Raw genomic sequence first — 24406 nt, 5'->3', positions numbered from 1 at the left:
GCTGTTAAATTAGAAGGGCCCTTTCTCCACATGAATGACCCAACCATTACTTGTATCATTGCAAATATGCAGGAATGAGGTTGTCGGAAAAAAATAAAAAAATAATGAAATAAAAAAATGAAACAATAAAATAATATATATATACACTAGCTGTACTAGGCTTCGCCCGGGTTAATAACTGCTGCTAACAAAATAGAATGTATTAACAAAAATGAATTCTGCACACAAACACCACAAAACAACTAGATAGAAATGTAATTATTAAAAGGCAAAAACTATACTAATAGAATTTCACAACATATATTTCATCATCACAGATATTCCACACAGATTTAACTAAATTGGCCAAGTAATGTGCTCCATCTGTCTCTTTCTAGATCTGTCTCTTTCCAGGTCTGTCTCTTTTTCAGGTCTGTCTCTTTCCCCGTCTGTCTCTTTCCCCATCTGTCTCTTTCCCCGTCTGCCTGCCTCTGTCTGTCTCTTTCCTTGTCTGTCTCTATTTCTCTGTCTCTTTCCCCGTCTGTCTCTATGAAGGTCTGTGTCTTTCCCCATCTATCTTTGTCTGTCTCTCTGGCTGTCTCCTCCTTCCCTGTCTGCCTGTCTCTGTGCCTGTCTGCATGTCTGTCTGTCTCTTTCCCCATCTGTCTCTTTCCCCATCTATCTCTTTCCAGGTCTGTCTCTTTCCCTGTCTGTCTCTTTCCCTGTCTGTCTCTTTCCCTGTCTGTCTCTTTCCCTGTCTGTCTCTTTCCGTCTGTCTCTGTCTGTCTGTCTCTGTCTGTCTCTTTCACCATCTGTCTCTGTCTGTCTCTTTCCAGGTCTGTCTCTTTCCCTGTCTGTCTCTGTCTGTCTCTTTCACCGTCTGTCTCTGTCTGTCTCTTTCACCTTCTGTCTCTGTCTGTCTCTTTCACCGTCTGTCTCTGTCTGTCTCTTTCCCCGTCTGTCTCTGTCTGTCTCTCTCTCTGTTTCTCTCTCTCTGTCTCTCTCTATCCGTCCCCCACCGACATCTTATTACCTCACATATAAGCTTCTTATACTATGAATGTCTTTTGTTCCTATAGCAACCAATCACAGCTCCTACTAATAACCTGTAGATCCAGGCTCCATTTACTTTAATGGAGGCATGTTTTTTGGAGAGTAACTGTAAAGCGTGGGGTTACATTTTTCTGTCAAAACATAGTCTACGACGTTCCCTGGGTCACATGAGGTGTCTGTGCAAAATTTTGTGATTGTAAATGCGACGGTGCAGATACACTTTTCGTTTCACTTTTTCCCTACTATGTAGATAGGGGCAAAATTGATTGGTAAATTGGAACGCACAGGGTTAAAATTTCGCCTCACAACATAGCCTATGACACTCTCGGGGTCCAGACGTGTGAGTGTGCAAAATTTTGTGGCTGTAGCTGCGACGGTGCAGATGCCAATCCCGGACACACACATACATATGTCGCGGGCGGGGAGGAGGGTGTCAGCACACCGCGCTCACCCTCTTCTGCTCGGGTCCGGCAGCTGCTCAGTGGTGGCTCGAGCGGTGGGCCGGATCCCAGGGTTTCTCGAGCGACACTCCTCGCCCGTGAGTGAAAGGGGGTTTGTGGTTGGGTGTGGGGGATTGTTATAGTTCGTGACGCCACCCACGGTTGTGGTGATTTCACCACCGCTGCTCAATTCGGGGGTCCCGGGGATGGTGATGCGGAGCAGCCAGGTGTTGTGTTGCCCCTCCGTGGGTAGGGGTTGGTGATCCCGGGGCCCGGGGGTGGAGAAGGAGGTGCGGGGCCTGGTGGGCGCAGGGACGCGGGGGCAGCGCTGTGCCTTGCGGCACTGTGGTACTCACTCAGCCTGAGACTTGGACACAGTTTGTACGGTAAACCAAACGGCTGGTAGGACGGTCCCACAGACGGCTGCTTTGCTTTCCCGGTAGGTGACGGTGATGTCCCTCTTCCTTGCACCTGTATGTACGGTTGGTTGCGATGGGTCCCCACCGGTTACCCGCTCCCCGGCTTCAAGCTGGGCCGGAGGAGCACTACACTTTGCCCGCAGGCGCTGGCCCTCAGAGACTGGTGCCCTGGCGGTGGCGGTGCCTCTGCTGTACAGGTTGGACTGTTGCCTTCAATCGGGACTTGGTTGTTGGGGGAATCTACGTCCCCTTCACTGACGGATTCGGCAAATTTGGCGACTCCTAGCCTTGCCGGGGTCCGAGAGGCCCCTGCCCTGGTGCTGACTGTCCTTCGGAACACTGCTCCAGACCACCGGGCACACAGCCAACGGGGTCCTTCCAGGAACTTCCAAACGGTCCCCCTCCGGACAGTCACCGCCGTCGCTGACCTTGCTGTTCTGGCCCTACACAAAGCTGGGCTCTCAGGCTTGGCACACTCTCTGCTCTGTCACCACTTCTTGCTTTCCTCCTTTACTACTCTTCTTTCCTCCACTTTCACTTCCTCTTTTCTTTAGCCCTGCCTGGGCTACTCCTCCACTCCTTCCACTTCCTCCTCCCTGACTAGACTTGTTTACTCAAGCTCGTCCCTGAGCTGACTGCCTGGTACTTCCTGCCTCCAGAGCTGTGATCTCCTTGGTGGGCGGAGCCAACCGCCTGGCCCACCCCCTGGTGTGAATCATCAGCCTCTGGAGGAAGGCAACAAGGATTTTTGGTTCAGCTTAGGTGTGCCTACCTGGGATGTGGGGTGTGGTGGTGTTGTGACCTGTGACCCCTGGCTTGCCCAGGGCGACACATTCCCCCTTAGCAAAATGCAGACCGTCCGCGGGCTGCCGTCCTACACCGGTTTTATTTTTCTGTAAAAAGGGGATAACAGGGTTAAACAACATGCATAACATTTTTAATAAATTCTTCCCAAGACGGGAGGCACATTTACTTTTAAACGTTGCAACGGTTTACGGTTACAGTTTCCGCTCTCTCCCACCCAAGTAACCTGGCCCTGATGCTGCCCCTAAAACCCAGGCAGCACCCCTTGACCCACAGTCCAGCACACGGTACCCGAGCGGGATCTGTCCTTCCCTCCAGAGGGTAGCCACCGGTTCCTTTGGTGGCTGGGCCCTGGCCTGCTCTGCTCAGGGCCCTCCCTCCAACCTGCCTCTCCGGAGGCGGCACTGCGGAAAACGGTAACGGTAACCAACATATTTACAAGCCACTAACGTCTGTGGTTGCCCTGCAGAGTTCACGGGCTTGTCCATGGATAGTTCCCATGCATTTTTAAACGGTCCCCTCGGGGACAACGGTGCCGGCTCCAGCCGGTTGCTAATCATACAAAATCAGGTGAACACTCGGTAATTATTTTCACTTATCATTGCAGAACTTTTCAAAAACTTTTCAAACAAGCAGGTGGTCCCAACGGGGACGGTGCTGCGGGCCTTCTTTGCCCTACTCCGGTTCCTCTGCTAAGGCGGACCCACCCTCTGCCACCAGCACATCAAACATGCACTGACATGCCCGCTGTGACAGGGGTACCCGGTGCCCATTTCCACCGGTACGCGAGGTATGGTAAACCACGGGGTCCCCCACATAGCGGGAACGCTCACTTGCTCCTTCAGCTGCAACAATGGACTCGGAGCTGGGGCAGGAGTCGTCATCTCTTGTTCCTGCGTCAGGCGGGTTGCCGCCAGCTGCCGCAGCCTCCTGGTCTCCAGCATCCAACATTTCAGCCCCTTCTGTGGTAGCGTGGAGCAGCATAGTAGGCGAGCCTATACTGAGGCGCCCCAGACGTGACGGCAAGGGCGATGCATAGGCCGAGACTAGGCCGGGCCCCTCAGCCGCAGCGGCCGGTCCAGATAGGACATAGGGACGTGGGTCACCAGTCGGTTCTGCTACATCTATTCCCCTCTCGCACCTCAGGGCAGTTGTAATCAGCTCCTCCACCACGTTGGTCCACTGCTCCAGCATCCGGAAGATCTGATCCTGCTGTCGTTGGTGGAATTGTATCACCCGGGCCTTCATCCAGGCCACGGTTCCAGGCTCCAGGTCCGGCACAGTCACTGCTGGGACTTCTGGCACTATGCTGTTAAGGGGCCGCGGTTCCAGCGGTTCCCCCTGGTGTACTTCAGGACCGTCTTGGACGTCTGCAGCCGGCTGGTCCGCCGGAGCGGCTGGGCAGGGTATCGCTACCGGTTGGGCTGGTAGCGGGCCTAATGGCGGGGCGGCAGCAACTATCGCGGGTAGCGGGGAGAGAGGCAGGGTGAGCGGAAGCCGGCCGGGCCCCTCAGCTCCAACGGCCGATCCCTCAGGAATACAGGGGCGTGGGTCGCTTACCCGCTCCTCCAAATCCTCTTCTGCCTCGCGTCTCCACATAGCAGCTACCACATCTGCCATGTCGGTCTCCCACTCCTCCAGGAGGAGTTGCATATGAGCCTGCAGACGGTTACTCAGCGGGACGGTCCGGTCCCTCAACCACGTCGCCGTGCCGGGCGCGGGGGCTTCCTCGTTGGGAGTTGGGTCGTACATCTTGGCCAGCGTGCCTTCCAGGAACCCAATATTGCTGCAGAGTCCTGGCGTCTCTGCTTGTATAGCCGCAGCTACATGCGGCCGGCCGCCATCGCGTCCCCCTTAGCTCTTTTCGGCCCCTCCTCTCTCGGGGCGGGGTTTTGGCCTTCGCGCCTCTACTGCTCGAGAAGACGCTCGAGCGGGAACTTTTCGCGCCAAAGATGGCGGCTTCTGCAATTTTTCTGCCGGATACCTCCGGCGGTAACAAGGCGCACCTCTACCAGACGGCAGAGCGGTAAGATCCTGTTCGTGATGCCAAGTTGTCGCGGGCGGGGAGGAGGGTGTCAGCACACCGCGCTCACCCTCTTCTGCTCGGGTCCGGCAGCTGCTCAGTGGTGGCTCGAGCGGTGGGCCGGATCCCAGGGTTTCTCGAGCGACACTCCTCGCCCGTGAGTGAAAGGGGGTTTGTGGTTGGGTGTGGGGGATTGTTATAGTTCGTGACGCCACCCACGGTTGTGGTGATTTCACCACCGCTGCTCAATTCGGGGGTCCCGGGGATGGTGATGCGGAGCAGCCAGGTGTTGTGTTGCCCCTCCGTGGGTAGGGGTTGGTGATCCCGAGGCCCGGGGGTGGAGAAGGAGGTGCGGGGCCTGGTGGGCGCAGGGACGCGGGGGCAGCGCTGTGCCTTGCGGCACTGTGGTACTCACTCAGCCTGAGACTTGGACACAGTTTGTACGGTAAATCAAACGGCTGGTAGGACGGTCCCACAGACGGCTGCTTTGCTTTCCCGGTAGGTGACGGTGATGTCCCTCTTCCTTGCACCTGTATGTACGGTTGGTTGCGATGGGTCCCCACCGGTAACCCGCTCCCCGGCTTCAAGCTGGGCCGGAGGAGCACTACACTTTGCCCGCAGGCGCTGGCCCTCAGAGACTGGTGCCCTGGCGGTGGCGGTGTTCCTCCTTAATGGTTGGACTGTTGCCTTCAATCGGGACTTGGTTGTTGGGGGAATCTACGTCCCCTTCACTGACGGATTCGGCAAATTTGGCGACTCCTAGCCTTGCCGGGGTCCGAGAGGCCCCTGCCCTGGTGCTGACTGTCCTTCGGAACACTGCTCCAGACCACCGGGCACACAGCCAACGGGGTCCTTCCAGGAACTTCCAAACGGTCCCCCTCCGGACAGTCACCGCCGTCGCTGACCTTGCTGTTCTGGCCCTACACAAAGCTGGGCTCTCAGGATTGGCACACTCTCTGCTCTGTCACCACTTCTTGCTTTCCTCCTTTACTACTCTTCTTTCCTCCACTTTCACTTGCTCTTTTCTTTAGCCCTGCCTGGGCTACTCCTCCACTCCTTCCACTTCCTCCTCCCTGACTAGACTTGTTTACTCAAGCTCGTCCCTGAGCTGACTGCCTGGTACTTCCTGCCTCCAGAGCTGTGATCTCCTTGGTGGGCGGAGCCAACCGCCTGGCCCACCCCCTGGTGTGAATCATCAGCCTCTGGAGGAAGGCAACAAGGATTTTTGGTTCAGCTTAGGTGTGCCTACCTGGGATGTGGGGTGTGGTGGTGTTGTGACCTGTGACCCCTGGCTTGCCCAGGGCGACACATTCACACACACACACACATTCAGCTTTATAGATCAGCTAGATATCTAATAAATAAATAAATAAATATAAATATATATATATATATATATATATATATATATATATATATATATATATATATATATATATAAAAGTAAAACTGTTTATAGGGACAGCTAACCAATCACCTGACAACTTTTTTTTTTTTTTTTGGAAAAATAGGGCTCAATGAGGTTGATTTTCAGCCTATCTAGTTCTAGTGTATTTTTCTTAGATAAGCGCTGCCTTACGCCTCTTCCTTTTTTCCATCTTTCGTCCCCAGTCAATATTTTCCTACCAAACTAGGATATAAAAATCACTTTTAAAATCATCTGCACTGTTGGAAAAGAAATCTGTTACTGCGATATTCCTTGAAGGTTTTTTATTAACCAGCACAGTCAATATTAGACCTCTGACAACCTCATCCCACACTCTGTATGTAGGTAGTCGGGCCGCAGATCAGGGCAGAAAAGACCCTACAAAAGGCAATATCAACCCCAGTCTCAATGCAGAGCAGAGAAGCAGAAGTAAGAGATGCTGAAGTGTAAAGTATTTCATTTTTCTTTTTAAATTTAAACTCACCGGGTGTCAGTTAGAGATGACAACTTTTGGAATCCAGCAAAGAAGAATGAAAGGCAAGAGGGAACATAAGTGACATAAATGAGCATTTGAATGGATGCATCTTATAGGGGGGGGGTGATGTCGACTGGGAAATTTTAATAATTCAGCCGTCGGTTTAACAGAAATTCCATTAGTCTGGCAAAAAAAAAGTCTCATTTGGAAAACTGCAAAAAAAAAAAAAAAAAAAAAGACTGGAAATATTCACATCACATTATAGGCTGTGTGCACACGGTGCAGTTTTTGTTCCAGATTTAGTGCAGTTTATCGTGCAAATTGTTGCCCAAAACTGAAATTCTGTGCCCATGCTGCTTCTTTTTTCCTTGTAGTTTTGGGTGCAGAAAATAATCTGTAGCATGTCAGTGTTAGGTGCATTTTTTCTTGCGTTTTTTTAGCCCTTCTAGGCATTAAGTTAGCACAAAAGCATGGCAAAAAGCACCCAAAAGCACACCAAAAACGCTTGTGTGTTTTTTTGCTGCATTTTCTGTTGCAAGGTGTGTTTTTTGATGCAGAAATGCACCTAATCTGCAGCGTGCACCCTAAGGCTATGTGCCCACGGGACTCTGCATCTGCGGATTTTTCTGCATCAAAATCCGCAGCTTTCCCCCGGAATCCGCGCCTTTTCATAGGTGCGGATTTGATGCGGATTTGATGCGGATTTTGAGATTTTTTTTTTCAATTCAATTGAATAGGCAATAATTGACATGCTGCAGATTTTTCCGCACAAAAATCCGCATGATTTCCACTGCGGAAAAATCCGCAGCGTGGGCACAGCATTTCCCAAATGCCATAGAAATGGCTGGGGAGTAGCTGTGCTGCAGATTTCTGGAAAATCCGCGGGTTTTCCGCGAGAAATCCGCGGCAAAATCCGCGCATTTTCTGCAGCGTGGACACATAGCCTTAAACCCTGCTCACATCCAAAGCTGCATTCAAAATATTGCATCTCAGTGCTGCCCCCTGCTGGCTCTGAGCACTGTTACATCAATTTCTATCACCGCAGGCTGTGCCCACAGCGGGAACATAAGCTGCCATTACTCTATGGTGCCGTCCTGCAGATCCGCCACATTGTAGTGTCCAGCCCTGATATAAGCCCAACCATTGTGCCCACCAGAAAGAATTATCCAGCAGGGGCTCATAAATATGTATTGTGCCCATTAAGATGTTATTGATACGTCGATTGCAATAAAAAAAAAATGCCGTCACTGCACCCCTATGTACAATCAGGTTCTCTCTATTAACAGGAACATTTAAGCAGCCGGAGGAGACAGTAGAATTTTAAATGCAGCTCTGAATGTGACTACAGTATAAGGCCTTGTACACACGCTGCGTTCTTTATGCGTTTTTTGGTGCGATTTGTTACCCAACTCTGCAAGTCTCTCCTTATCCCAGCAATGTCAATGAGATTTCTGAAATGCTGTGCACACATTGCTTCGTTTTTCCTTGCAGTTTTGGATGCAGAAAAAAAATCTGCAACGTCAGTTGTGGGTGCATTTTATTCTTGAATTTTGTAGCCCTTCCAGCCATTGATTTCAGTAAAAAAACACAAGGCACAAAAATGCACCAAAACACAACAAAAAATGCACCAAACCACAACAAAAAAATGCACCAAAAGCGCACCAAAACGCAACAAAAAAAATGCACCAAAAACTCACAAAACACAAGAAAAAAATGCACCAAAAACTCACAAAACACAAGAAAAAAATGCACCAAAAACGCATCAAAAATGCATCAAAAACTTACCAAAACACAAGCAAAAATGCACCAAAAACTCACCAAAACACAAGAAAAAATGCACCAAAATTGCACCAAAGCACAACAAAAAAATGCACCAAAAGCGCACCAAATAAATGCGCCACAAAATCACCAAAACACAACAAAAAATGCATCAAAAACTCACCAAAACACAAGAAAAAATGCACCAAACCACAACAAAAAAATGCACCAAAAGCGCACCAAAATGCAACAAAAAAATGCACCAAAAACTCACCAAAACACAAGAAAAAATGCACCAAAAACTCACCAAAACACAAGAAAAAATGCACCAAAAATGCACCAAAACACAACAAAAAAATGCACCAAAAGCGCACCAAAGCACAACAAAAAAATGCACCAAAAACTCACCAAAACACAACAAAAAGAATGCATTAAAAGCGCACCAAAATGCAACAAAAAAGCAACAAAAACTCACCAAAACACAACAAAAAATGCAACAAAAACTCACCAAAACACAAGAAAAAATGCACCAAAAACGCACCAAAAATGCACCAAAACACAACAAAAAAGGCACCAAAAACACACCAAACAGTGCATGCTTTTCTGTGGTGTGTTTTTCTGCCACAAGGTGTAGAATTTGGTGCAGAAAATTTCTGCACCAAGAACTCAGTGTGCGTACATAGCCTAAAACATAATGTAACTGTAGATCAGTGCAGAAAATAATTTCTCACCTTTTCCTAATCATAGCGGACCCCCTGCCCGGCCCCCACACCTCGTACCTCCTGTAAAGTCATTGTGCTTCATGGTGTCAGCAGCAGTTTTGTGGTTTTCCGTCAAAGAACGTCTTGTGCAGGACGCCTCTTGTCATTATGAACTTCCATGAATCCCTAAAAGAAATGAGGAAGAAGATCTGTGAGAACGATCAGACCCCATAGACCTCACCGTAATCAGGGATGTGAAGAGGCCGACACAGACAGAAGAACTATCTATGGGCCCTGTGCAGTCCAAAATCTCATTATAATGTACAATGCCTTCTGCTTTGGGGGTGGTAGTGGCCCCCTGACCTCCTGGGCCCCTGTGTGGTCGCACATGTTGCACCAGTGATATGTCCGCCCCTGGATCTGTGCTACTAAAGTGACTGATTGATGGACATCACTGACCCAACGAGAAGTCACATATGTACAAATGGATGGGAATGACCATTGCAAAAGTGGGAAACAGTATGGATTTCACACCAAAACGTTTTGCCTTCAATGATACAATGTAACAAACTTAACCAGTTCAGCACCATTTATCCCTCTTCCTGACCAGACACATTTTAGGGTTTTTCATATATATACTCGTTCTGTCAAATAATTTTTGCATCTTTTTTTTTCATGATACACGGGGCTTAATTTTTATGACATTTTCATACTCTCTTTTTTAATATTAGTCAATCTGGGGGGGAAATAAAGCAAATATGCATATTTTTTTTCACATTTATTTATTTCCACAAAGGACCACTAAAATACATTTTAAAATGTGTTCCCCTTTTTGGTAAAAAATAATTTGATATATTGAACACACTTTTTTTTTCAATTTGATCTCAGCTTTTTATTCTTATTATTATTATTTTTTTTTTTTAAAAAATGTTTATTTTTCATTTATTTTTCATATTGTGCCCCTCACAAGGTCCTAAAAGACATGTGGGGCATTTAAACAATTAAAAACTGTTTTCTTAATATGATTTCCCCTATAACTATTGCTGGTATATTTGCCCCAGTTACAGTGGAAATCTAGCTGCATAGCAGTTCTGACAGTGTCTCCAGAACTGACAGGGTCTTCAGCTTGTTCAGCACTGTGTATGTGGCAATACAGACATTAATAAATGTTACTGCAGAGTAGAATGCAAACTACCAAGACTTTTACAGCAAGCAGGGTCAAGGATAGGGCGGCATAGTGGCTCAGTGGTTAGCACTATATGATGGCTTAGTGGTTAGCATTATACAGTGGCTCAGTGGTTAGCACTATATGGGGGCTCAGTGGTGAGCACTATATGGTGGCTTAGTGGTTAGCACTATACAGTGGCTCAGTGGTTAGCACTATATGGTGGCTTAGTGGTTAGCACTATGCAATGGCTCAGTGGATAGCACTATATGGGGGCTCAGTGGTTAGCACTATATGGTGGGTTAGTGGTTAGCACTATACAGTGGCTCAGTGGTTCGCACTATAAGTGGCTCAGTGGTTAGCACTATATGGTGGCTTATTGGTTGGCACTATGCAGTGGCTCAGTGGTTAGCACTATATGGTGGCCCAGTGGTTGGCACTTTAGTCTTATGGTGGCTCAGTGGTTAGCACTGCAGTCTTGCAGTGCTGGGGTCCTGGCATCAAATCCCACGAAGGATGACATCTGCAAGGAGTTTGTATGTTCTCCCCGTGTTTGCGTGGGTTTCCTCTGGGGTCTCCGGTTTCCTCCCACACTCCAAAGACATATGGATAGGGACCTTAGATTGTGAGCCCCAATGGGGACAGTGTTGCTATTGTATGTAAAGTGCTGCAGAATTAATAGCGCTATATAAAAATAAAGATTATATTGCTTTTTTTTAACACTTAGATACATGTATTTCAAGATAAAAATCTTTTTTGCAAAGGGATAGCATTAAAAAATGTTGAGCTTTTTTTCTTTTAGAGGCTTTTTCAGACCACAACACTACTGACTTATGACCACATCAAGGTTCATCTTAACTTTGATGTGCTCTGTAGTCATATATCCGCATTGAGCAGCGTGGGGAAACACATATAAAAAAAGAGCTCACCCATGGATTCTCAGTTAACTCATTCTGCTGCCATAGAGCTGCAAGGAAACAAAAATCCGAAAAAGCCAAACAATTGTTAATGAAACCCATTTGCGAAACAATATAACATGCAGATAAGTAAAAAAAACTTTATGAAGACGTCCATTTATCCTGCAATTAAGGAGATGTGTCCTGCGGCTGTGCTTGTAGCTCGGGGGATTCTCTACATGTACAGAAATCACCTTCAGGTATGAGGAGAAACATTGAGAGTTAGATTTCCAATCTCTGGAACAAAGATTTGGAAAACAGTGAAAATTAAAAACAAATTATACTAAAAGTTGCAAAATTCTCTTTTGCAAAGGAGAAATAAACAGGGCTGTGTTCTGTGAGATGGCAGGATGCTCGGATATAGGGCGCTGTATGTCACAGCTTTGTGCGTCCACCACCTGTAAACATTGACAGAGCGACATGCACTAAGGAAACGGCGCAGCACAATGAGCTTCCCGGTACTCGAAGGGTGTTGTTTTTTTCCATTCCAAACTTAAAAGGACAGTAATCTAATTTCCGAAAACATTCTCATAGGAAGTTTTCAAATCTGGATTCTACGATGTTTAGGAAAATCAGATAGTCATACAAATAAATAAATAAATAAATAAATAAATATATATATATATATATATATATATATATATATATATATATATATACACTGTATATTAGATTCTTTATTCTGGTCCAGGTTCTGGCTGGATATTCAGAATTTCTGGACAATCAAATGCTGCTGAATGGCTTTCTTCTATATCTGTTCAAAAGTCACATTTCTCCCATGTCTCATCCCTGCGTGCTGTTGTGCTGTGTGCTACATACAGTACAAGCCCAAACTAATCTTTCTATTTTGTAACTTTGTGTCTTTTTTTCCGTCTCCTTCTGCCCCTGAATTGGTGAACTTCTTTTTATTTATTGAAACTGCATTCCCAGCAGCACCCTGCTTCCCCTCAGTGCTGCAGGATACTCCCTCTGCTCTCCTGTATGCTTACTGATAGAGCTAGATGGATGGCAACATGCTCAAATTTTATTTCTCTGGCTGAGGTGCCCATTGATCGTTATGTATGTAGTGATCCATTATTTAATTATTATTCATTACAAATGCCACATTTAGTTGATGGTTCATGGGAATCTTCAGAGCATGCTCTTCACCTGAATGCAGAACACAGCTGAACCTAAAATTGCTGACCTGTCCTACAACAGGGCTTGGTTGGGGCGATGAGGATGTTGTGATGGGGTGTGGGAGATGTTTTATTAGATAGGGTGATAGGTGCATCTGCAGCTGGTATCTCCAGCATAGTATATATGAACTGAGCTTACAACCAGCAGTCAGATTATTATTTGTTTTTAGACAGGATCATTAGGTGCATCTGAGCATGTTCCACCGACAGCATTAGAACTACTGGAGAATAGATCCATCGAAAGTGCAGAGAAAAGAGAGGCCTTAGGGGTCAACATTAGGGGGTGATAAATGCCAATCAGTACTGAGTGACACAGTACAGATAGGTTGTGTTGGTTCAGATATATCTACAGAAAACAGAGACCATATCAAGATTTTGGAAATAACCCTTGGGTCACCAAAGAGAGATAAAAAGAGAGAGAGAAAGAGAGAGAAATAGAGAGAGAAAAAGAGAGAGAGGGAGAATGAGTGAGAGAAATAGGGAGAGAAAAAGAGAGAAAGAGAGGGAGAATGAGTGACAGAAATAAGGAGAGAAAGAGAGGGAGAATGAGTGAGAGAAATAGGGAGAGAAAAAGAGAGAAAGAGAGGGAGAATGAGTGAGAGAAATAAGGAGAGAAAAAGAGAGGGAGAATGAGTGAGAGAAATAAGGAGAGAAAAAGAGAGGGAGGATGAGTGAGAGAAATAGGGAGAGAAAAAGAGAGAAAGAATGAGTGAGAGAAATAAGGAGAGAAAGAGAGGGAGAATGAGTGAGAGAAATAGGGAGAGAAAAAGAGAGAAAGAATGAGTGAGAGAAATAGGGAGAGAAAAAGAGAAAGAGAGGGAGAATGAGTGAGAGAAATAGGGAGAGAAAGAGAGGGAGAATAAGTGAGAGAAATAGAGAGAGAAAAAGAGAAAGAGAGAATGAGTAAGAGAAATGGGGAGAGAAAAAGAGAGGGAGAATGAGTGAGAGAAATAGGGAGAGAAAAAGAGAAGGAGAATGAGTGAGAGAAATAGGGAGAGAAAAAGAGAAAGAGAGGGAGAATGAGTGAGAGAAATAGGAAGAGAAAAAGAGAAAGAGAGGGAGAATGAGTGTGAAAAATAGGGAGAGAAAAAGAGAAAGAAAGGGAGAATGAGTGAGAGAAATAGGGAAAGAGAGGGAGAATGAGTGAAATAGGGAGAGAAAAAGAGAGAAAGAGAGGAAGAATGAGTGAGAGAAATAGGGAGAGAAAGAGAGGGAGAATGAGTGAGAGAAATAGGGAGAGAAAGAGAGGGAGAATGAGTGAGAGAAATAGGGAGAGAAAAAGAGAGAAAGAGAGGAAGAATGAGTGAGAGAAATAGGGAGAGAAAGAGAGGGAGAATGAATGAGAGAAATAGGGAGAGAAAAAGAGAGGGAGAATGAGTGAGAGAAATAGAGAGAGAAAGAGAGGGAGAGTGAGTGAGAAAAATAGGGAGAGAAAAAGAGAGAAAGAGAGGGAGAATGAGTGACAGAAATAGAGAGAAAAAGAGAGGGAGAATGAGCGAGAGAAAGACAGAAAGAGAGTAAAAGGGAGAAAGAGAAAAAGAGAAACAGAGGGAGAGAAAAAGAGAAAAAAAGAGAGGGAGAATGTGAAAAAAAGAGGGAGAGAAAAAGAGGGAGCGAAAGAGAGAATGAGAGAAAGAGGGGAGAAAAAGAGAGAATGAGAGAAAGAAAAAGGGAGAAAGAGGGAGAATAAAAGGGAGAATGAGAGAGAGAAAGAGGGGGAGAAAGAGAGAATGAGAGAGAGAAAAAAAAGAAAGAGAGGGAATGAGATAAAGAAGGAGAGAAAAAGATATAGAAAGGAGAGAAAGATGGAGAGAAAAACAGAGAGCGAGAGAAAGAGAGAAAGAAAGAAAGAAAGAGAGAGAAAGAAAAGAAAGAGTCTACAACATTATGGAAGAGACTGCACTAATCCACCAGATGCCTGCAGCAGAGATTACGTCCGCCATGTTCATCTTGGGGCGGACTACTGGGAGAAGACTAACTATAAGATACGGCGACACTCGATTGTGGCATTATATGGGAACTGTATAGCAGTACAATACTGGAACTGTGGTGCACTTTTATGTGGGCTGTTAAGGCAGTATTATTTAGATGCTAGATATATATATGTGTATGAGCAGTCTGTCCATATCACTGGCTCAGGAGATCGCTACATTTATATTTTAATATTTTTATTATTAAATAAGACACGAGGGGTCACAGAAGTGAAGGAAATTTTGCTCTGAGTTTACTGTGTTTTTTTTCTTCTGTGACCATATGGTTTTGTGGTCTGTGACAACTGAAGAACCAGAAATGAGCTCAGCGCGGTTGTCAGCTCCTCCCCAGGCCTCCGAGTCTCCGCAGGGGGAGGTGGGCTCCGGCCTTAACCATGAAGATAGTGACTTTCCAACTAAAATTAGTGACTTAGTAAAACAATGTGTAATGCCCTGATCCTGAATATCAGCGGTGACTGGAGTTGCACTTTAATACTTTATCTTGAAATTGACCCTTTAAATGTTAATGATGTAAGTGCCTGACGTCATTGATCCTTCAGCATTGCCAGGAATGGTCCTCGGTCACATTATTCGGTCCCTTTCCTTCATTATGGCAGTGACTATAAGTAAACATTCCTCTGTCATGTCGGGACAAATCTCCAGCATTAATCAATGTTACGCCAGTGATTGTTCCATGTGCGGCCTCTGTGGCAGCGTGCCCCCTCGTACACGGCACACGATGCCGGAGGTTTGGAGTGCACTCGCCCTCCCGGGAGTTGGCACCATGTCTCTACCAGCAGAACAATCAGACGTATGGCTGCAGCACCTGCTCCGGGCCCAGATACGTCACCGGGTGCACGGCGGTCATCCCTCCGCAACACAATAAACAATTATTGAACCGCGGTAAATGAAACCACCGGAACGGATACATTTAGACCAGTGATTAGTCAATGGAGGAGGATTGTCCGGGACGAGCGACAAATAAGGCCCCTTTCACACATCCGTTTTTTACCATCAGTCACAATTCGTGGCTTGACGGATCCTTCGCAGATTGTGGAAAAACTGATGTGACGGATCCAACTAGCGGATACTAAATACTAAATTGGAGCATGCACAGGTAGAAAAACTGCAATCCGTCGCCAGATTCCATCATTTAACGGATTACGACGGATCCTGCGCCCATAGGCTTCCATCCCACCAAACGACGGACGGTGACGGATCCTGTGCCCATAGGCTTCCATTCTACCAAACGACAGACTGTGACGGATCCTGCGCCCATAGGCATCCATTCTACCAAACGACGGACGGTGACGGATCCTGCGCCCATAGGCATCCATTCTACCAAACGACGGACGGTGACGGATCCTGCGCCCATAGGCATCCATTCTACCAAATGACAGACGGTGACGGATCCTGCGCCCATAGGCATCCATTCTACCAAACGACGGACGGTGACGGATCCTGCGCCCATAGGCATCCATTCTACCAAACGACGGACGGTGACAGATCCTGCGCCCATAGGCTTCCATTCTACCAAATGACAGACGGTGACGGATCCTGCGCCCATAGGCTTCCATTCTACCAAACGACAGACGGTGACGGATCCTGCGCCCATAGGCATCCATTCTACCAAACGACGGACGGTGACGGATCCTGCGCCCATAGGCTTCCATTCTACCAAACGACAGACGGTGACGGATCCTGCACCCATAGGCTTCCCTTCTACCAAACGACGGACGGTGACGGATCCTGCGCCCATAGGCTTCCCTTCTACCAAACGACAGACGGTGACGGATCCTGCACCCATAGGCTTCCCTTCTACCAAACGACGGACGGTGACGGATCCTGCGCCCATAGGCTTCCATTCTACCAAACGACAGACGGTGACGGATCCTGCACCCATAGGCTTCCCTTCTACCAAACGACGGACGGTGACGGATCCTGCGCCCATAGGCTTCCATTCTACCAAACGACAGACGGTGACGGATCCTGCACCCATAGGCTTCCCTTCTACCAAACGACGGACGGTGACGGATCCTGCGCCCATAGGCTTCCATTCTACCAAACGACAGACGGTGACGGATCCTGCACCCATAGGCTTCCCTTCTACCAAACGACGGACGGTGACGGATCCTGCGCCCATAGGCTTCCCTTCTACCAAACGATGGATGGTGAGGACCCTGCGCCCAAAGGCTTCCATCCCACCAAACGACGAATGGCGACGGATCTGTCACTGTCCGATTTTTCGAGGTAGACAAAAAATGTAACTTTGTCCGTGGTCTCCGTCCGCCGGACAAACAATTTTCGAAGGATCCATCGAACGACGGATGATACGTGAGGCCATCCGTCACTAATACAAGTCAATGAGAAAAAAACGGATCCAGCAGCATCAGTCGCCGGATCCATTTTTTTTTTATTTCGACAGATTGTGACGGACAGAGAAAAACTGATGTGTGAAAAGGTCACTTACAGGAGATTCCCCAACACTCCACATTACACGGCATGTTATCACAATCTGTGCAGGGAATGGCAAAGCAGAAACATTGTACACTTTTCCTTTTATCTTTCTGTTCTACATTTCAATTTCTCTCCATTGTTAAGATTGCTGGTTGCTGCCAGTGAATAGAAACATTATTATTATTAACACCCAGAGACTGAAAACCAATAGAGTTAGCGCAATGGATCACTAGTAATAATGTAAGGCCACGTCATACATATGCACGAAAAAAGCACGAGTGGCACGTACCGTTCTGTCTATCCATGTGTCATCCACGTGCACATGTGTGGCATCCGCATGTACATGCCTGTCATCCGCGTGCACATGTGTGTATTTGTGTGTACGTGTGTGGCATCCATGTGTCATTCATGTGTCATCTGTGTGTGGCATCCATGTGTCATTTGTATGTGGCATTCCTGTGTCATTTGTGTATGGCATCCGTGTGTTATTCATGTGTGGCATCCATGTGTATGTGTGTGACATCCATGTGTCATCTGTGTATGGCATCCATGTGTATGTGCTTGGCATCCGTGTCATCTGTGTGTGGCATCCGTGTGTTATTCATGTGTGGCATTCATGTGTCATCTGTGTGTGACATCCATGTGTCGTCTGTGTATGGCATCCATGTGTATGTGTGTGACATCCATGTGTCGTCTGTGTATGGCATCCACGTGTTATTCATGTGTGGCATCCATGTGTCGTCTGTGTATGGCATCCATGTGTATGTGTGTGAAAGCCGTGTGGCATCCATGTGGCATTCGAATGTGTAATTTGGGGGCACCCATGTGTCATTTCTGTGTGGCACCCTTGTGTCCTCTGTGTGGCATCCATGTGTGGCACCCTTGTGTCCTCTGTGTGGCATCTATGTGTGGCACCCTTGTGTCATCTGTGTGGCATCCATGTGTGGCACCCTTGTGTCATCTGTGTGGCATCCATGTGTGGCACCCTTGTGTCATCTGTGTGGCATCCATGCGTGGCACCCTTGTGTCCTCTGTGTGGCATCCATGTGTGGCACCCTTGTGGTCTCTGTGTGGCATCCATGTGTGGCACCCTTGTGTCCTCTGTGTGGCATCCATGTGTGGCACCCTTGTGGTCTCTGTGTGGCATCCATGCGTGGCACCCTTGTGTCCTCTGTGTGGCATCCATGCGTGGCACCCTTGTGTCCTCTGTGTGGCATCCATGTGTGGCACCCTTGTGTCCTCTGTGTGGCATCCATGTGTGGCACCCTTGTGTCCTCTGTGTGGTATCCATGTGTGGCACCCTTGTGTCCTCTGTGTGGCATCCATGTGCTGTACATGTTTTTCATGGACCTATAGACTTCTATTGACCCTTGTCATTGCTGCTGCTGGTAAAAAACAGACATGTCTCTGTGTGGAACACGGATACACGGAAACACGGAGGTGTGAAGGGCTTAGCACTGCTCATTGTGTGTCAGTTCGGCGTGCCGGCTATTGCCTTGAAAATGGAAATAAAATACAAAGACGATTAGAAAGGTTAAGAAAAATATATAAAATATCTAAAGATAAAAAAATATTCAACAATCTGATCCTAACAAGGGGTCATGGGGGCCCTGTGGATATTACTATTATTATGGAGGAACTATGGGCATGACTATTATGGGGGGCCCTGTGGATATTACTATTATTATGGAGGAACTATGGGCATGACTATTATGGGGGCACTGTGGATTTTATTGTTATTATGGGCATGACTATTATGGGGGCACTGTGGATTTTATTGTTATTATGGGCATGACTATTATGGGGGCACTGTGGATTTGACCGCTATGAGGTAATGAGGCTGGCACTGTTATAAGGTCACTGTATCTATCATTATGGGTATAGTGGGTTGCCATTGTATGTAAAGCGCTGTGGAATTAATGGCGCTATATAAGTGAATAAATATTCTTATGTTTTCCCAGTTATGGAGGCACTCTGGCTTCTAAGGCAGTTTTGGGTCATTGTGGTGTTCACTTTTATGAGAGTGTGATATAGCGACTGCAGGGCCCTGGGGCTGTTCCTGTCCCTGTTATTGAGGCACTGTCACTTGTGTGCACTGATATGAGATTATTGTGACTATCTTTGTTCTATCTGTACTGTGATTACTACTGTTGTGGGGCCCGCTGGCTGTTATAGACAAGAACTCATTGTCTGTAGGCAGTAGCCCCACCATTGATCCACTGCCTGGACAAAAGTATGGGAGGATTTGTTAATCTTGACCTACAGGCAGGAAACCCAGAAGCAGATTATTCAGCTACATGGAGATACTGTACATTGTAAATATACCGTTACGTCCCTAGAGGTCAAGAAAAAGTCAGATTCTTTTTTGTTCCTATAAAATTACAATAAATAATGAGAAATAGTTACAAAAATGTCACTATTTGTTGAATTTTCACTCCTCCCTAGGACTCGAACCAACAACATTGAAACATTTCAGCAGAAGCCATAGCCTTTGAGCCACAAACTCTGGTGATGTCACAGGGAGAATTTTCTATCCTTGAAGCTACAGTGCAGCCTCTGACTCAACAGACAGATTATACTGGAGATACAATGTACAGAACAGTGAATTGCCACAATAGTAGATACGAGAAGAAACTATGAATCAGCGCACCCACATAGTGCACGGAAGGGGTACCAATCAGATAGCAAGTAAAAAACCAGCACTGATCCCGGAGTAAAATCCAAGAGACTTTATTTGTTTGATTAAAAATCCAAAGGCACATAACAATTTATAAGAAAAATGAACAAATGCCAGCTCATCATTCACAAAGTTGTCCATGTTGCAGTCCCAAGTTTGGACCACGTATTCCTCACACGGAGGTGGGGGAGCAGCCCACCACATATGTAATCCAGAAAAGAAGAGAGGAGGGTTTTCCAGTGAGGAAAAAATGTCCAAAAAATTATAAAAACATGTCTTTTTTAATTATCTTAAAGTTATAAAAAACCTGCATAGGGATATGAGCTAAACATGGGGGTGGGGACTACGCGTTTCGGTAGGTAAACCCTCCTCTCTCCTCCCTTGGATAAAAATTCATAGGTAGAAAGCATAGGCAAGGAGCAAAAGGCAACACATTTCTGACCCAAGTGGTCTTTAGTCACTGCCTGAATCAGCACCATGGCTGTTACTATGAAGGCACTGTCGCCATTACTATGGGGCATTGTGGTTTTTACTATGGGACACTGTGGCTGTTATTATGAGGGTGCTGTGGCTGTTACTATGAAAGTACTGTAGTTTTTACTATAGGTCACTGTGACTGTTAGTATGAGGGTACTGTGGTTTTTACTATTGGGCACTATGGTTGTTACTATGAAGGCACTGTGGCCATTACTATGGAACATTGTGGTTATTGTTGTGGAACAATGTGGTTATTATTATAGGGCACTGGGGTTTTTACTATGGGACATTATGACTGTTACTATTGAGCACTGTGGTTGTTACAATGGGGCACTGTAATTTTTACTATGAGGGCGCGTAGCAATTACTATGGGACACTGTGGTTTTTACTATGGGACACTGACTGTTATAATGGGGCACTGTAATTTTTACTATGAGGGCGCTGTAGCAATTACTATGGGGCACTGTGGTTTTAACTATGATGGTGCTGTAGCAATTACTATGGGGTACTGTGCTTATTATTATGGAGCACTGTGGTTATTACTATGGGGAAGTATAGTAGTTACTATGAGGGCGCTGTAGCAATTACTATGGGGTATTGTGCCTATTAATATGGGGCACGGTGGCTGTTACTATGGAGCACTGTGGTTATTACTATGGGGCACTGTGCCTGTTATTATGGAGCACTGTGATTATTACTATGGGGAACTGTGCCTATTAATATGGAGCACGGTGGCTTTTACTATGAGGGCATTGTGGTTATTACTATGGAGCACTGTGGTTATTACTATGGGGTACTGTGTGTATTATTATAGAGCACGGTTGCTGTTACTATGGGGCACTGTGGTTATTACAATGAGGCACTGTGGTTATTACTATGGAGCACTGTGGTTATTACTATGGGGTACTGTGTGTATTATTATGGAGCACGGTGGCTGTTACTATGGGGCACTGTGGTTATTACTATGGGGCACTGTGGTTATTACTATGGAGCACTGTGTGTATTATTATGGAACACGGTGGCTGTTACTATGGGGCACTGTGGTTATTACTATGGGGCACTGTGCCTGTTATTATGGGGCACTGTGGTTATTACTATGGGGCACTGTGCCTATTATTATGGGGCACTGTGGTTATTACTATGGGGCACTGTGCCTGTTATTATGGGGCACTGTGGTTATTACTATGTGGCACTGTGCCTGTTATTATGGGGCACTGTGGTTATTACTATGGGGCACTGTGCCTATTATTATGGGGCACTGTGGTTATTACTATGGGGCACTGTGCCTGTTATTATGGGGCACTGTGGTTATTACTATGGGGCACTGTGCCTGTTATTATGGAGCACTGTGGTTATTACTATGGGGCACTGTGCCTGTTATTATGGAGCACTGCGGTTATTACTATGGGGCACTGTGACTATTATTATGGAGCACTGTGGTTATTACTATGGGGCACTGTGCCTATTATTATGGAGCACTGTGGTTATTACTATGGGGAACTGTGCCTATTATAATGGAGCACTGTGGTTATTACTATGGGGCACTGTGCCTATTATTATGGAGCACTGTGGTTATTACTATGGGGCACTGTGACTATTATTATGGAGCACTGTGGTTATTACTATGGGGCACTGTGCCTGTTATTATGGAGCACTGTGGTTATTACTATGGGGCACTGTGCCTGTTATTATGGAGCACTGCGGTTATTACTATGGGGCACTGTGACTATTATTATGGAGCACTGTGGTTATTACTATGGGGCACTGTGCCTGTTATTATGGAGCACTGTGGTTATTACTATGGGGCACTGTGACTATTATTATGGAGCACTGTGGTTATTACTATGGGGCACTGTGCCTATTATTATGGGGCACTGTGGTTATTACTATGGGGCACTGTGCCTGTTATGGGCCACTGTGGTTATTACTATGGGGCACTGTGCCTATTATTATGGAGCACTGTGGTTATTACTATGGGGCACTGTGCCTATTATTATGGGGCACTGTGTCTATTACTATGGGGCACTGTGACTATTATTATGGAGCACTGTGGTTATTACTATGGGGCACTGTGCCTATTATTATGGAACACGGTGGCTGTTACTATGGGGCACTGTGGTTATTACTATGGGGCACTGTGCCTGTTATTATGGGGCACTGTGCCTATTATTATGGGGCACTGTGGTTATTACTATGGGGCACTGTGCCTGTTATTATGGGGCACTGTGGTTATTACTATGTGGCACTGTGCCTGTTATTATGGAGCACTGTGGTTATTACTATGGGGCACTGTGCCTATTATTATGGGGCACTGTGGTTATTACTATGGGGCACTGTGCCTGTTATTATGGGGCACTGTGGTTATTACTATGGGGCACTGTGCCTGTTATTATGGAGCACTGTGGTTATTACTATGGGGCACTGTGCCTATTATTATGGGGCACTGTGGTTATTACTATGGGGCACTGTGCCTGTTATGGGCCACTGTGGTTATTACTATGGGGCACTGTGCCTATTATTATGGAGCACTGTGGTTATTACTATGGGGCACTGTGACTATTATTATGGGGCACTGTGCCTATTACTATGGGGCACTGTGCCTATTACTATGGGGCACTGTGACTATTATTATGGAGCACTGTGGTTATTACTATGGGGCACTGTGCCTATTATTATGGGGCACTGTGGTTATTACTATGGGGCACTGTGCCTATTATTATGGGGCACTGTGCCTATTACTATGGGGCACTGTGACTATTATTATGGAGCACTGTGGTTATTACTATGGGGCACTGTGCCTATTATTATGGGGCACTGTGCCTATTACTATGGGGCACTGTGCCTGTTATTATGGGGCACTGTGGTTATTACTATGGAGCACTGTGCCTGTTATTATGGGGCACTGTGCCTATTATTATGGGGCACTGTGCCTATTACTATGGGGCACTGTGACTATTATTATGGGGCACTGTGCCTGTTATTATGGGGCACTGTGCCTGTTATTATGGGGCACTGTGGTTATTACTATGGAGCACTGTGCCTATTATTATGGGGCACTGTGCCTATTATTATGGGGCACTGTGCCTATTACTATGGGGCACTGTGACTATTATTATGGAGCACTGTGCCTATTACTATGGGGCACTGTGACTATTATTATGGGGCACTGTGCCTATTACTATGGGGCACTGTGACTATTATTATGGGGCACTGTGACTATTATTATGGAGCACTGTGGTTATTACTATGGGGCACTGTGCCTATTATTATGGGGCACTGTGCCTGTTATTATGGGGAACTGTGGTTATTACTATGGAGCACTGTGACTATTATTATGGAGCACTGTGGTTATTACTATGGGGCACTGTGCCTGTTATTATGGAGCACTGTGGTTATTACTATGGGGCACTGTGACTATTATTATGGAGCACTGTGGTTATTACTATGGGGCACTGTGCCTATTATTATGGGGCACTGTGGTTATTACTATGGGGCACTGTGCCTGTTATGGGCCACTGTGGTTATTACTATGGGGCACTGTGCCTATTATTATGGAGCACTGTGGTTATTACTATGGGGCACTGTGCCTATTATTATGGGGCACTGTGTCTATTACTATGGGGCACTGTGACTATTATTATGGAGCACTGTGGTTATTACTATGGGGCACTGTGCCTATTATTATGGAACACGGTGGCTGTTACTATGGGGCACTGTGGTTATTACTATGGGGCACTGTGCCTGTTATTATGGGGCACTGTGCCTATTATTATGGGGCACTGTGGTTATTACTATGGGGCACTGTGCCTGTTATTATGGGGCACTGTGGTTATTACTATGTGGCACTGTGCCTGTTATTATGGAGCACTGTGGTTATTACTATGGGGCACTGTGCCTATTATTATGGGGCACTGTGGTTATTACTATGGGGCACTGTGCCTGTTATTATGGGGCACTGTGGTTATTACTATGGGGCACTGTGCCTGTTATTATGGAGCACTGTGGTTATTACTATGGGGCACTGTGCCTATTATTATGGGGCACTGTGGTTATTACTATGGGGCACTGTGCCTGTTATGGGCCACTGTGGTTATTACTATGGGGCACTGTGCCTATTATTATGGAGCACTGTGGTTATTACTATGGGGCACTGTGACTATTATTATGGGGCACTGTGCCTATTACTATGGGGCACTGTGCCTATTACTATGGGGCACTGTGACTATTATTATGGAGCACTGTGGTTATTACTATGGGGCACTGTGCCTATTATTATGGGGCACTGTGGTTATTACTATGGGGCACTGTGCCTATTATTATGGGGCACTGTGCCTATTACTATGGGGCACTGTGACTATTATTATGGAGCACTGTGGTTATTACTATGGGGCACTGTGCCTATTATTATGGGGCACTGTGCCTATTACTATGGGGCACTGTGCCTGTT

General features: G+C 46.3%; 1 protein-coding gene across 4 annotated transcripts in view; it reads right to left on the bottom strand.

Annotated features, from left to right (window-relative positions):
- Nucleotides 1–24406, bottom strand: part of TOGARAM2 (TOG array regulator of axonemal microtubules 2) — a 93042-nt gene that overhangs the window by 43002 nt on the left and 25634 nt on the right. For 3 of the 4 annotated variants that reach the window (XM_075337930.1, XM_075337929.1, XM_075337932.1), the window contains one exon: nucleotides 9157–9264. In XM_075337930.1, coding sequence (XP_075194045.1) covers nucleotides 9157–9181 — 25 coding nt within the window. In that variant the 5' untranslated portion in view covers nucleotides 9182–9264. Of the gene's footprint in view, nucleotides 1–9156; nucleotides 9265–11172; nucleotides 11223–24406 lie in introns of those variants that run through there. The other variant, XM_075337931.1, reaches the window with a different exon arrangement.

This window comes from Anomaloglossus baeobatrachus, chromosome 3 (assembly GCF_048569485.1).
Source record: "Anomaloglossus baeobatrachus isolate aAnoBae1 chromosome 3, aAnoBae1.hap1, whole genome shotgun sequence".
NCBI lineage: Eukaryota > Metazoa > Chordata > Amphibia > Anura > Aromobatidae > Anomaloglossus > Anomaloglossus baeobatrachus.
Note: the sequence above shows the minus strand (reverse complement) of the source record. Positions and strands in the feature narration are given on the sequence as shown.